Below are 12169 nucleotides of genomic sequence, written 5' to 3' on the forward strand. Positions count from 1 at the left end.
AGTGAGCTCCTGGTTGTGTTCCAAAGAAGCTTCAAAGTGCATTGCTCTTTCTCGGCAGGAAGGCAGATGGGGTGAGTTTCCGATATCTCCTTACCCATTTTTTCCACACTCTCCTTTACATGTCGCTTATTCCTAAGCTGCTCCCACATGACCGTGTGCAGGAGAGACATGGCAGCACTGTTTTCATCCCACTTCCACTCTGTTATTTCCCTGTCTGTCCTATGAAGAAATTTACTTTTTATCTGGTTATTTACTAAACACAAAGGCTCATATCATAAGTACTGAGAGGCTTATGCCAGTAGAAAAATACTGCAGTGACAGCTGGAATATGAATATGACTGACATCACTTGACTGGTTTATGCGAAATGCACACCGCTGTGAAAAAAGCCTCTTTTTTATTTTCCGTGTGTACACTCTAGATTTAAGACGGATATTCTCCAGATGATTTCTGCTTGAGATGGAGGAATGAAGCGTAAATTTGCTCCAACTCTCGTGAGAAAAAACTTAATAAACCTGTCTCAGTTAAAGGAATGCATCATGGTGTTTGGCAAACTGGATTTTTAAAGAGTAAAGCAAAATCATGCTGCCTTTTGGATCTGTATAGTTATTACCAAATTATTATACCAATATATGATTCAGTATCAAGCTTGACAGTTTATCCTTGACCTTCTAAACTGGTATTGGCTCCCTTTATATGGAGCTTTCAACCAAATCACACGTTCCTCATTGGCAGTTTGAGTTTGATCATTTGCCACGGAAATTTAGATGTTGAAACTTTCCATGATTTTGAGCACCTCTCATCCATTTTAACTTAACAGTTGACCTTGACAGTTCATTCTTGAACTTACCAAGTAGTAATCCTTAAGATTTCAGACCTGGTTAATTTAACATATGTGTGGATTGATACTACAGCACACAGCTACTTTGTCAGAAGTACAACAGAAGTGCAACTGTGCAGCCTGACATACTCACACAGTTTTAGTAGTCAGTCAGTACTGATATAAAATTAGTAACGCTGGATTACATGCTGCATCATTTCCTGTGAATCTATCCTGCCACAGACAATTTCAATCAAGCGCAGGAACGGTGGTTTCCACCACAGAGAATGACAATAGATTGTAACTTTTAAAAACAGCAATCGACAAAACAATGTCAACGTGCACTTACTTCTTCAACGGGGTATTATTTTAGATTTTTAAAAAATCAATTGTGATGGAGGGGGGTAATATTCCGAAAATTAACACAACACAATTTAGTTGGGGTTTTTTTCTCGTCAATCTTTTCCAGTCATTGATAATACAAAAGTCAGTGCAGACAAAAGAGAAGACGTGGTGCTTTCAGACAGTTTATTCTTTATTCATTTATTTTTTGCAGATGGATGCTTCATCCAAGAAGGTCAAAGTGACTTAAACTACTTTAGTTATATACTTTGCATTTACTCTAACTGCAACTATGACTTGGAAACTTTTCAGATATTCTTTAGGATGTATTTTTCGAAAAAATGATGAGTCCCCCTAAGCTCCTATATCTGTCTTATTCCAACAAGGCCGCACACTTTAACGTGTCTAATTCAAACCTCAGCGGGCTCATGAATATTTTAAAGATGCCTCTGCTATATAGTATAAAATGACTAATGTAAGCCAGGCGGCAACACAGTAAGAGTGTGTCTGTCTTCCCGTTTTGTCTCTTCTGAATCCCACCTGATTCAAATCACCTTCATTCAACAATGACTGCTGTTGATGAGCTACAGAAGTCTCCCAGAAGTCAGTGCGAGGCAATGAATAGATTTTTAATAGACATCTCTGGCTTACATTACTCAAGGCAACAACTGGGCACACACTGCCTTGTTTTCACAGTCCTCTAACAAGCTGCCTAGCAGCACCGTGGAGAAAAGCTCCTGCTTATGTGAGAACAATTGATATTTAAGTTAACAACATGCTGAATGAGCTAAGTAGGAGAGCTTGTTGTGTTGCAATCCTGAGTCAAACACAGAGTGATTAGTTCTTTAGTGCCATCATCCTGTGTTTTTATGTAGTGCTATTAGTTATTTTTAAGGAAATGACTTCAAACTGTTCACTCTGAATATTGTCATCTTCTGTAATTGTTTTCGATTACATAGCAGGGTTATTTTCGACCCTTTCATCGTTTTAATGCAACACAGGCTCCTTACTCAACCCATCAAACAGAAGTATTACTGCTGCATTTGCTATGTAGTGAAAATAATGTGGAAATGTGAACATGAATATTTCATTTTCAGGAACTGATGAAGTATTGGCAATGTCAGCAAGGACAAGTGCGACCCGAGCAACCCAATCAAAATACGTGCCTCAAATTTTACAATGTCGGAGCTCCAAACAAGCACAAGGTTATTTAATCAAGGCAAGTTAGTGGTAGATACGTGGCTTCATATTAAGAGGCTCATCTGAAATGTGGAGAAGGATACTAATTAAGACAAATCCTTGTTCACTGGTCATAATTTTACAACTACTGACAACTAATACATTAGTTAAATTTAATTGGTCACAACTGTCGGCCTGCTGCACAAAACTGTGTAAGGATAATTGAAGCTTATAAAGCAAAGTGTTACCGGCGTGACAGCTGAGGATACCAGCTGAAAGCATAGTTAGGGACAGTCTGGACAGCCATTAAAATGGGCTGAATTAAGACTCCTGCTTGCAGAGATTTTCCTTTTGCTGCATTATTTCACTTTTGCTGTGGAGCTGCTGTGACTCTTGACTCTCTTCTGAAAGACCCCTCTCCAAACCTTTCAGTGGCCATTATCTGTACAGCAACATCTTTGGACTGGCGAAGTGACATTAAGGCGTCTCAATGTCAATAGCCCATCGAGAGAGTCAATCTAAGTTAGAAATGAGATGATGTTAAGCTTTGGTGAGATGTGTGTCAGGATGGTCAGTGTTGTGCTGCTGGATCACCATATTGTAAGTGCCTTGCTTTTAAAGACAGTGAAATAAAAATAAAAAAAATGCCACGCTCTATCCTGTGTCTTTGTGTTAATTATTCATCTCTTGTTACGTGCTTAATATGTGTCACATATGAGTATTTTTATATAAATCCCCCTCTTTTCATGTAAAATGTGAAAATATATTTGATGACTAATATTGAGTTTCGGGGCGGTGGCGTATCAAATCAAATCCTGCCCATCCATTAAAGCTACACTAGCTAGCAGAGCATAGAGGCCACATACACCCTCACACTGGGAAATATGTCACAATGCAGAAGCTAAAGACACTCTGACTGCATTTCACTGTGACTTTACACAATTTTCAAACCTGTTAACTGGATGTTAGTACTGCAATTATGTCACAAGATGTTTTTGATTGAAGTATTTGTCGTTGTAATTAAGAATTATTTTGTGGTGCACTGCAGGCTAATTATTGATCTTTTGTCCACTGTTCCGTTTTACGGAATCCCTGAGAGTGAATGGATGAAAGAATAGCCAAAGTTGATATAAACAGCAAGGGTACATTTATTTCCAACAACGGTGAGGGGCATTTGGATACTTTTAGGGCTTCAACAGACCATATAAGTAGATCCCATATTGTCTCAGCAATCAGGAGTGCCATTAGAGCAAGCAGGATGGCTACATAAGGACTGTTGCATCATTGGATGGATGCATATTAATGTATCAAATATTGTCCCACAGCCCCAAACGATATCCTCAATTTCAACTTCGTATTACGGCTTGGCCTATCTTCAGATCTTAAGTCAAACTAATCACCTAAGCTTATCCAACAAACTTGTTCTGTGCTCACGGTGGTAAAGTAAGAGATATTTTTAATATTTAAAGGGAATAATTGATAAAAAACTAAGTCTCGGGTATGTTTGAAGTGAATCAGGGTAAGAAAACACAACTGTACTCTATCTCATTTGGCAGAGAAATTATTATTCTACACTAAGAAATCCTGCTGTCAGTATGTGTTGATTTGTAAAGGACAGGTGTTGATTAGTTCTCAGGTTGTCGGTTCGCACATTGAACCTACATGGCTTTAAGAGAGGCGTTCAAAACCAACAGAAGTGCTGAAATAAGTAAATCTGATGGTTGCGGATTTAACTAAGCACTTGAATCGGGTTGATATGTGTGCTACATGTTAAATAAGCACTGTTTGTCTTTGAAAATAATAATTGCCTTGAAAGCCTTGTTTAAAAATGTCTCATTGTTTAAGGATTTTGTAATAACAGTGCACAGTTTTAATTTGTTTATGTAACTATGTAGCTTCAGTTTCAGAAGTGGCATTATTGTGTGTTCTTGTAAGCACACCCAGATATTACTACTTGAATGCAATCAAAGCATGATACAGCCAAAAATGTGCTACACATTTAGATATAAAGTGAACATTTCAAACAGAAGTATGTTATAATAATATTATTTATAAGCTGTAAAATCATGAGAGTATGATGGCCTGAAAACAATGTAGATTTGCCCATGAATCCACTCACACAGACACATTGGAATTAAAGTTATAGTACAATATGGTGTAGTGATGGGTTTACAACACCATATGGTACTGTAGCTTTCAATTTAATTGCTTTTCCTGCAAGATCAGATTGAACAGAGTGTACTTTATATTGTCTTTAATACTATTCTTCTCTGTGTTGAGTTTGTTTTCATGCAGTTTCTTATACACTTATGTTCTTGGCTTTTTCCTTTGTTTCCTTTGAGATGAGACAGTCTTATAAGCTCCTGTGGTTTTTTAATCTCACTTTCACTAATTGAAATGTTGTCTTCTTTCTCTGATTCATCATTTCACATGCATTATGCAACTGAACTAAACAAAAGCAGCAAAAAGCATTCCACATCTCTTGATTAGCCAAATTTCCTCATCTAGACAGCAGAGCCTTGATGTGTATTCAGCAGCATTCTCTTGCTCTTTTGAAGACAAAGTTGAGAATCACAAAACACGCTCTAATTTAAGATTTCAATAATGGGCTATTGTGTAGAGAATCAGATCTTATCATGAAACTCTGTAAACATACTTTTGAGAGAATTTGTTTGGAAACAAGTCTCAGAACACACACACACACACACAAGTGTGGTTGTTTTTCCGAACCTTTTCATGGCTCCCAAATGCAATGTCCCCTTCAACAGTGCCAGCTCCATCATTGCCCTTTTAACGAGGTGATATCCAGACACATGGGAGCAGATGTTGCAAAGAAAACACATTGTGACGTGATTGTGATCGATGCGCACCTCCTACCACATCCACTGCATAATTTGGTGGACGGCATCAGGATAACAACCTGCATTATGTGCAGACAGCTGTCGCCATGGCGCCCGGGCAGCCATCGCACTGGCTCCCACCTTATTTCGGGCTGAGGCGGGGAAGCCAATTAGAGTGATTTACAGCTTGCTTGTGTCGTCACCACCTTGAAACCTGTGTCCTGGTCCAGCTAAAGAAAATGCATGGCTGCCTGGGTGGTAATAAGGAGGACACTGCTGAAGAGAGCAGCAGAGCTGTTTATTGGTGAAATGTAATGTAATTACACTCCAGACGGGAGATCTTTTTAATGCTAGCTTGTCCTTTAAGTAAAGTTGATTACTTTTTATTTTCAGGGGACATAAGGAGTGTGTTGTTCTCTACAAAGCCATGGATTATTAGAATATATTTAACAGGGATATCTATCCTCATGTTGATCTGTTTACTTCAATGGCAAGACATATTTTAAGCCATTTTAAGTGTGAAGCTGTATATATGTGCATGTTATTCAGTCTTGAGTGCAGTGTTTTGTGATTATGTCAGAGAATAGATGTGTCATGTTTTACCTATGTAAAATAATCATTTCTATATTATAATAAGTTCTATGGGCACGCATAATGCACTATAGCCATAGACAGTGTTTTTTTTCTGTCTCTTTGTTTTGCAAACTATGCACACACATTTGTGACCTATGTGTCATTCTCATGCACGCCCAAAATCCTTTGTAAATTCCTTTGAAACAAATATACATTACCAATGAGGCAAGTGCAGCCTGACTTAAAATGCGAAAACCTGAATGATGTAAATGAGCAGCGGCAGTGGGCTTGAAGGGTTCTCGCAGTAATGAATCCGACACACAGTATTTGATGAAATGGTGAGACATATGGAAACTGGGAGATGGCAAGACCGTGCGAAATACTAGGAAGAGGACTTGTGATTGACTGTCACCAGCTATCCGAGCAAGCTTTGAAGTGTAAAATGATGATAGGATACAGGTTGAATGCATTTGCACTTCCATCAACAGCTTGAGAGGTCACAGGAATGGCACCTCTCACTGTGAAAGAAAGGTTCAGTGAAAATGCAGACAGCTTCAGCTATAAGATTCACAGAATATGTTATAACATCAGACTGACTGTGGCTAGAAGAAGACCTGAGTGTTAGAATGTGGGGACTCAGAGATCACAATCACTTGTTATGGACATATGGCTGCATAGTCTGGTAGTAAATGCAATAGGCTACATTTTAAAAGCAATCTTTAGGCTACCACATATTAAAACAACTCTGAATTCTTGTGTAGTCAGTACTAAGTAGCATACAGCAACTCTGCTAAACCTGTGTAAACAGGGGGGCAGAATATTGCTCCATTACATTAATCAGTTAAATGAATGAACACGACAGAAGTTGCTGCGGAATTATTTATATGAGAGGATAAACAGACGAGCATTAACGCCCCCTGCCCAGTAGGTGGCGGTAACAAAAAAGCTGGGTTATGTTTTATCGACGACAACAAAAGAAGAAGCCGTCGCTCGCTAATGACATATTTCCCCGCCCGCAACTTTAAACATTAGCAAGTGAGCTCACGAGGGATACAGCTCTCTGGAGAAGATGCTCAAAAAGAAGTCAAGTAGCGCTGAGAAGAAGAGGAAACACTCGCAGTCTGAAGAACGACATGAGAGCAGTAAACGCAGAAGTACTGAGCCCATTGCGGAGGTGAGATATTCATTTGTTTTTATACGTAGCTGCAGCTGTAGGCTAGTTAACTTAGCTATATGTGTTGTCGATAGTCCGCACAGGGTACGGCATTCAGAAGGGTCCCATTAGCGGTTTCCCAAAACAAAGACGTGTCTATCTTACGCTCACCCTTAAGAGAACTGTAACTTTAAAGGTTTAACAACAGTATTGAAAGCCACCCAGGCTGCTGTTCAGTCGTTAATTTTGGCAACCCTGGCACAAAGCTCTGATCTTTTTCGTCATTTGCAGGCTGAAGTTGTTTAATCTTTTGATATATTAGCGGTGCACTCTGCTCTGACGCTGTCCGTGCAGAAGACTCCGCAAGCTTAGCTCGGTGCTGTGGACCATCCATGGTGTGGATAGCTAGAAGTTGGGTTTGGCAGTCTGTTGTCAAAGACTCCATAGATATGTCAAACATGGAGCAGAGAAGTGAATCTAGGTAGTTGCGTTTAACTTAAGACTTTGGTACAGTTGTCTTTTAAATCACAGTTGCTGCATCAATCGTTGGTTCCATTAAGCTGTATGCATTAATGCCATCGACACAGTGATTTGATTTATGGTACAATAAATGATTAATCACAAAAAATGGACAAACATTTTTGAGTTTTGGCCCCTGTATTGTGAAGTTGTTGTCACATTTAAGTGGGATATAAAACATGTCCATTTTAGTTATTGTTGACGTAAGTAAAACTGATTTAAACACTTTTATGGGGTGGGAAGCAGCATCACACACTACAACATCACGGGCAACGTCTTTCTCCATATAACTAACATGAGGATGTAAAAATGTTTTGACACAAAACCGACATACTGGTTTATTTTCTGTTTTATTGTATGTAAAAGTAGCACACCAGCAAATTCAAGAATATTTAATATCTTCAGTACTGAATTTAAACTTAATGTTACAGTGTTCAAACCTTCAATTTCTTTAGTTACGCTAACAGAGTTTTTCAAGTCCTCCCAGGCAGTGACTCAGTAACACATTGGTTTCCTATAGCACGAGTCCAAGGATGAACTCGCTGACGCCGAACTGGACAGGATTGGCAGTGACATTGAGGACGGCGGACTTGACCTCAGCCTGCCATTCCAGCCCATCACTGCTTATGTCGGTGACAAGCGGGAGATGCTGGAGCAGTGTTTCCGTGTGCTGGGGGACAAGAAGCTCAAGAAAATGCTGCCTGATGAACTCAAGGTAGTTGTGTTAGCACGATATATGATTGTAAACTCATCATCTTTGTACGCTTGGAGTAAGACAGGCTGAATGTAAATGTCAATTTTAGATGACATTTTCTCAACGTTTGCAAGGTCTCCCTCTTCAAACCCATGTGTTTTTAATTTATAATGAAATTACATAATGACAACTGATCTAGGGCATTAGTTAGCCTCATTTCTCAACAATTGCGATGTAGTTTTGGACCTCATAAATTTTGTCCACCCCAAACTTAAAGAAATGTCTTATTTGCCGTCAGGCTGTATTTTTCTGACATTGCTTTGTGGTTTTAGGGACCACATTTTGTGTATTGGCAAGTGTTTTCTTCCCACATTTTATGGCCATATTTTGTACCGTTGACTATATTCCAACAGTTCCGGCTTTGGCTGGAAAAGCAACAACACCTTGAGCAATAGTGAAAGAACAGTTTTTTTCCATCTTTTTGTAGGCATATACTGTCTGTTGCATTTATTATGTCCGATTGAAAGTCACCATATCCACATTTTACTTCCCCAGATCACTTCAACAATTGCTTTTAAGTTTTATAGAAAAATTGCAGCTGTTACTGTTATTTTACCTATAGATTTTTATCTATAGGTATAAATTAGCTATGGAGCTGTACCGCAAAATGGAAAAGTAAAGTTAAAAACGTAACTACTTTAGTGCCAACTCTAGAAAAGCATATGACATTTTGAATTAGAAAGTGATGACAAACGGAAATAAGGCCATAGGCTTTTGCTGTTTGAGGCTAGTAAGGCAACCCATTGTCAAAGAGACCATTTAAGCACATTGTCGTTCACAGGACTGTAGTTTAGAGGAAATCAAAACGCTGTGCTGGAAACAACTGGAACCGATCACAGAGAAAAATCTCATTCAGATCTTAGCAGGTAAGACTTGAAGCCAGTTTTGAAATGTTTTCACAGCTTCATACATTCTGGACTCTCTGTGCTCAGAACAGTCTAATATTGCAAACAAAGCATTATCCCTCTCTGAAATCTGTTGTTTGTGTCTAGGGGAAGATCTGACATCTGGAAATGGCGACAAAAACACAGAGGAGACCTTGGAAATCCAGTGAGTGAACGGTTTGATAACTTATTCAGGGCACAATTTCAGAGTAAAAGTACAATATGTTCTCTTGCTTTTCTCCTCCTTTTTTATGTTTTTAAATTGTTTTTCTTCCTCCCCTCCCATCAAGGCAAGACAATAATGTGGACTCTACATCTTGCCTCAAAGAAACTGCAAAAACGGAGGAGCCTAAGCAAGGTAATTAGTATGTAATGTGCAGAATGAAAATCCCCGAGGCACTCAATGAAAGACTTCAAAGACAGAAAAAGTTTTATTTTAAAGGGTTTGGTGTCATTTTCTTTACAGAGGGTGGTGGTTATGGCGAGGAGAGCGACGTCCTAAGCATAAACGCAGACGCTTATGATAGTGACATAGAGGCACCCAAAGAGGAGCAGACCGTTAAAGCTGTGAAAGTGGCGTGCGGCAGCAGGGAAAGCGCTGATCCCATTGTAAACCCCGGCCCACCAAATCCCGAACCTCCCACCGCCCCTCGAACTACGGAAGCCAAGAAAGACATCCAAAGTGACATAGACAAAAGCGTTTGTGAGATTTTAGCGTTTTCGTCCACCTCGAGCAAAGAGGAAGCTAAAGAACAGAGTGCACCTCCGCAGCCAACAGACGTTTGTTTGCCCGCTGAAGGCGCATCCGTTTCAAGCCGCACACCTTCAGTATGTCAGCCGTCAATTCAGCAACTGGAGCTCCTGGAGTTGGAAATGAGGGCGAGGGCCATCAAGGCTCTGATGAAAGCAAGTGATGGGAAAAAGCCTTGTGTAACGAAAAATGTATAGCCTGTTTTATTTGTGTTATGGTTTATAGGCCTTTTATATAATCAATTTACTGCTTAATATATTTTGTTTATGCTTTACACTGTTGAATGACACAATTGACAATGATTTTCTGTCTTTAACCATCCAAACCATGTTGTGTTATTACTCCATATTGGAATGATGTTACAGGCTGTTTAATGCCAAATTAAACCGATAAAGGCCTGTCATATACCCACTGAGTGAACGTCGTCTGGGATGATTAACATAATGGTATTTCCAGGTGTATTTTTCTCTCTGGTCACTAGATGGCAGTGTTTACCTGCCACAGTGCATGTGTCTAATCTGTGCAGAGGAGAGCGAGAGATGATTTATTTGCCCACATTACAGTCAAAATGGCCATGGCAGCGTGAAAGTCAAGTTCTAGTAATGATGTTATTTAGTAATGCACCAGGTTATAATGGATCTCTGTTAGGCATGGAGAACAAGAAAAATTGTTCCCATGGCATTACAGACACAATACAGAGAAACCCAAAATTGAAATAAATCTGACTATTAGACCAGCTGTCCTCGTCTATACGTCAAATTAAAGGACCTGCCATTTTTATCAACCAGATTAATTTTAAACTTTTTTTATTTTTTTATTTCTGTACCTCTACATAGGGGCTAGAATTAATAACATGCTCTCGCCTATTAGTGTAATGTTGCTGTATTTATTCGAAGCTGCTTTGTTCCTGTAAAAACTGTAAGGTTGCTGTGTGTGTGCATGTGTGTGCGTGTGCGCACGCAATTACATGCAGATGCAGAGCAAAACAGCTCTCTACCCCACCAGCCCAAAGGAGACAATGAAATGTACGATAAGAAGCCAGTTGCCTCCTGGGTATTTGCATTTAAAAGGGCTCTTTCATGGGAGGAATGAGCGTGGGGAGGGTTAAATGTGTCATTCTCTATGCTTTTATGTGCAGGTATCTTTGGTTCTCATTGGAAAACGTCCACTTTAGCGCAAAAGGGGATACAACAATTCTAAAGTGCTCGTGGTGTCTGCGATTGGTGAGTATTTATCGGTGTCATTTTCCTGCTATTAGAATGCCAATTATGATTTGGTGTGAGCAGATAAATGGCCTTTTAAGCAGACCTCAAAATGAGTGGGCTGTAAAATGGATTGATGGAGGTGAGGTGATACTGTTTTGTTGGGGGAGTACTTTTTGAATTCAGATGAACCTTGTGAACCGTGTTGAAATATTGCAGTATGATGCTTCCATGAATGGTGCTATTATGAAAGTCAAAAACAAGGATGTGCAAAAAAGTTCTTGTGCCCCACCGGTTCATCTTCAATAGCCGCACCTGTCATTTTCCTTGGTATTGTGACCAAGCCTCTGGTTAGTGATGCTTATTATGCTATTGTCCTCAAAAAAATGTTTCAGGGCCGTTTATCCTCTCGACTCAACTTTTTCTATGCAACAATCTGTCAAAACTTTAAGAGATTCTAGCTTCTTTTTAGGAAGGACCCATGAACATAATGTAATCCCTCACTGTTTTTTAATGTAACTGACTTCAGGTTCAATACTTCTAGAATGAAAATATCTCACTTTGATGTTACCTCAGCTCTACTTCAGTCTAATAATGTAGCGTTCTTGACATGCTAGCATGTTAAATGTTAGCATGAACATGTTTAGAATGACATGCTCACTGTAGTATCCTGGCACATTGATGTAATGCTGTATTCCAGACCGGTCGAAACTGGGAAATTTCCAAGTAATCTTCTGACCTCAAAGCATTTCAGTTCCATGGTGGTGCATCGCACTAAATGTAAACAATAAACATGGCTGACCGTGACAAACTTATGTTTCTTTGGCAAGTTTATGCACAGTTAAACCCTCAGCAGTGCCCTTGGTGTTATTTAAAAGGATGGCCATTTTATTAAAAACAAGTGAAAATTTATACGTTACCAGTTAACTGTGTATCCCTCTAGGTACATCAGTTGGTGATCCACAAAAGTCAGAAAAGTCGTAGGCTACTTCCAAATGTTTTCACATTTATGAATAACTTTTGGGTAGAGAGGATGACTTTTAGAGATTGTTTACTGTAACCAGCTACCTAATAACATTGACAATGTGTGCTTCCATGGGAGCTGCCATTGTTGTGTGACGTCATTTGGCTGCTACTCGTGAATTCTCCGAGT

General features: G+C 39.4%; 1 protein-coding gene across 1 annotated transcript; it reads left to right on the forward strand.

Moving 5' to 3' along the window:
- The first annotated feature begins 6748 nt into the window (after positions 1 to 6748).
- Positions 6749 to 11827, forward strand: LOC119912844 (caspase activity and apoptosis inhibitor 1). The gene is made up of 6 exons (XM_038732066.1): positions 6749 to 6927; positions 7946 to 8140; positions 8961 to 9045; positions 9172 to 9229; positions 9354 to 9421; positions 9530 to 11827. The coding sequence occupies exons 1-6, from the start codon at positions 6823 to 6825 to the stop codon at positions 10009 to 10011; spliced, it is 993 nt and encodes a 330-aa protein (XP_038587994.1). The 5' UTR covers positions 6749 to 6822; the 3' UTR covers positions 10012 to 11827.
- Positions 11828 to 12169: the final 342 nt, after the last annotated feature.

The sequence above is a fragment of the Micropterus salmoides genome, unplaced genomic scaffold, assembly GCF_014851395.1.
Source record: "Micropterus salmoides isolate LMB-PRFRI ecotype aquatic unplaced genomic scaffold, ASM1485139v1 Ms_hic_scaffold_2, whole genome shotgun sequence".
In the NCBI taxonomy this organism is placed as follows: domain Eukaryota; kingdom Metazoa; phylum Chordata; class Actinopteri; order Centrarchiformes; family Centrarchidae; genus Micropterus; species Micropterus salmoides.

What these genes read in the sequence shown, in the direction of transcription:
- LOC119912844 (XM_038732066.1), top strand. Translation starts at nt 6,823, where the DNA reads ATGCTCAAAAAGAAGTCAAGTAGCGCTGAGAAGAAGAGGAAACACTCG. An exon ending in GTACTGAGCCCATTGCGGAG is followed by an intron (nt 6,928 to 7,945) that starts GTGAGATATTCA and finishes GGTTTCCTATAG; the next exon opens with CACGAGTCCAAGGATGAACT. An exon ending in GAGGAGACCTTGGAAATCCA is followed by an intron (nt 9,230 to 9,353) that starts GTGAGTGAACGG and finishes CCTCCCATCAAG; the next exon opens with GCAAGACAATAATGTGGACT.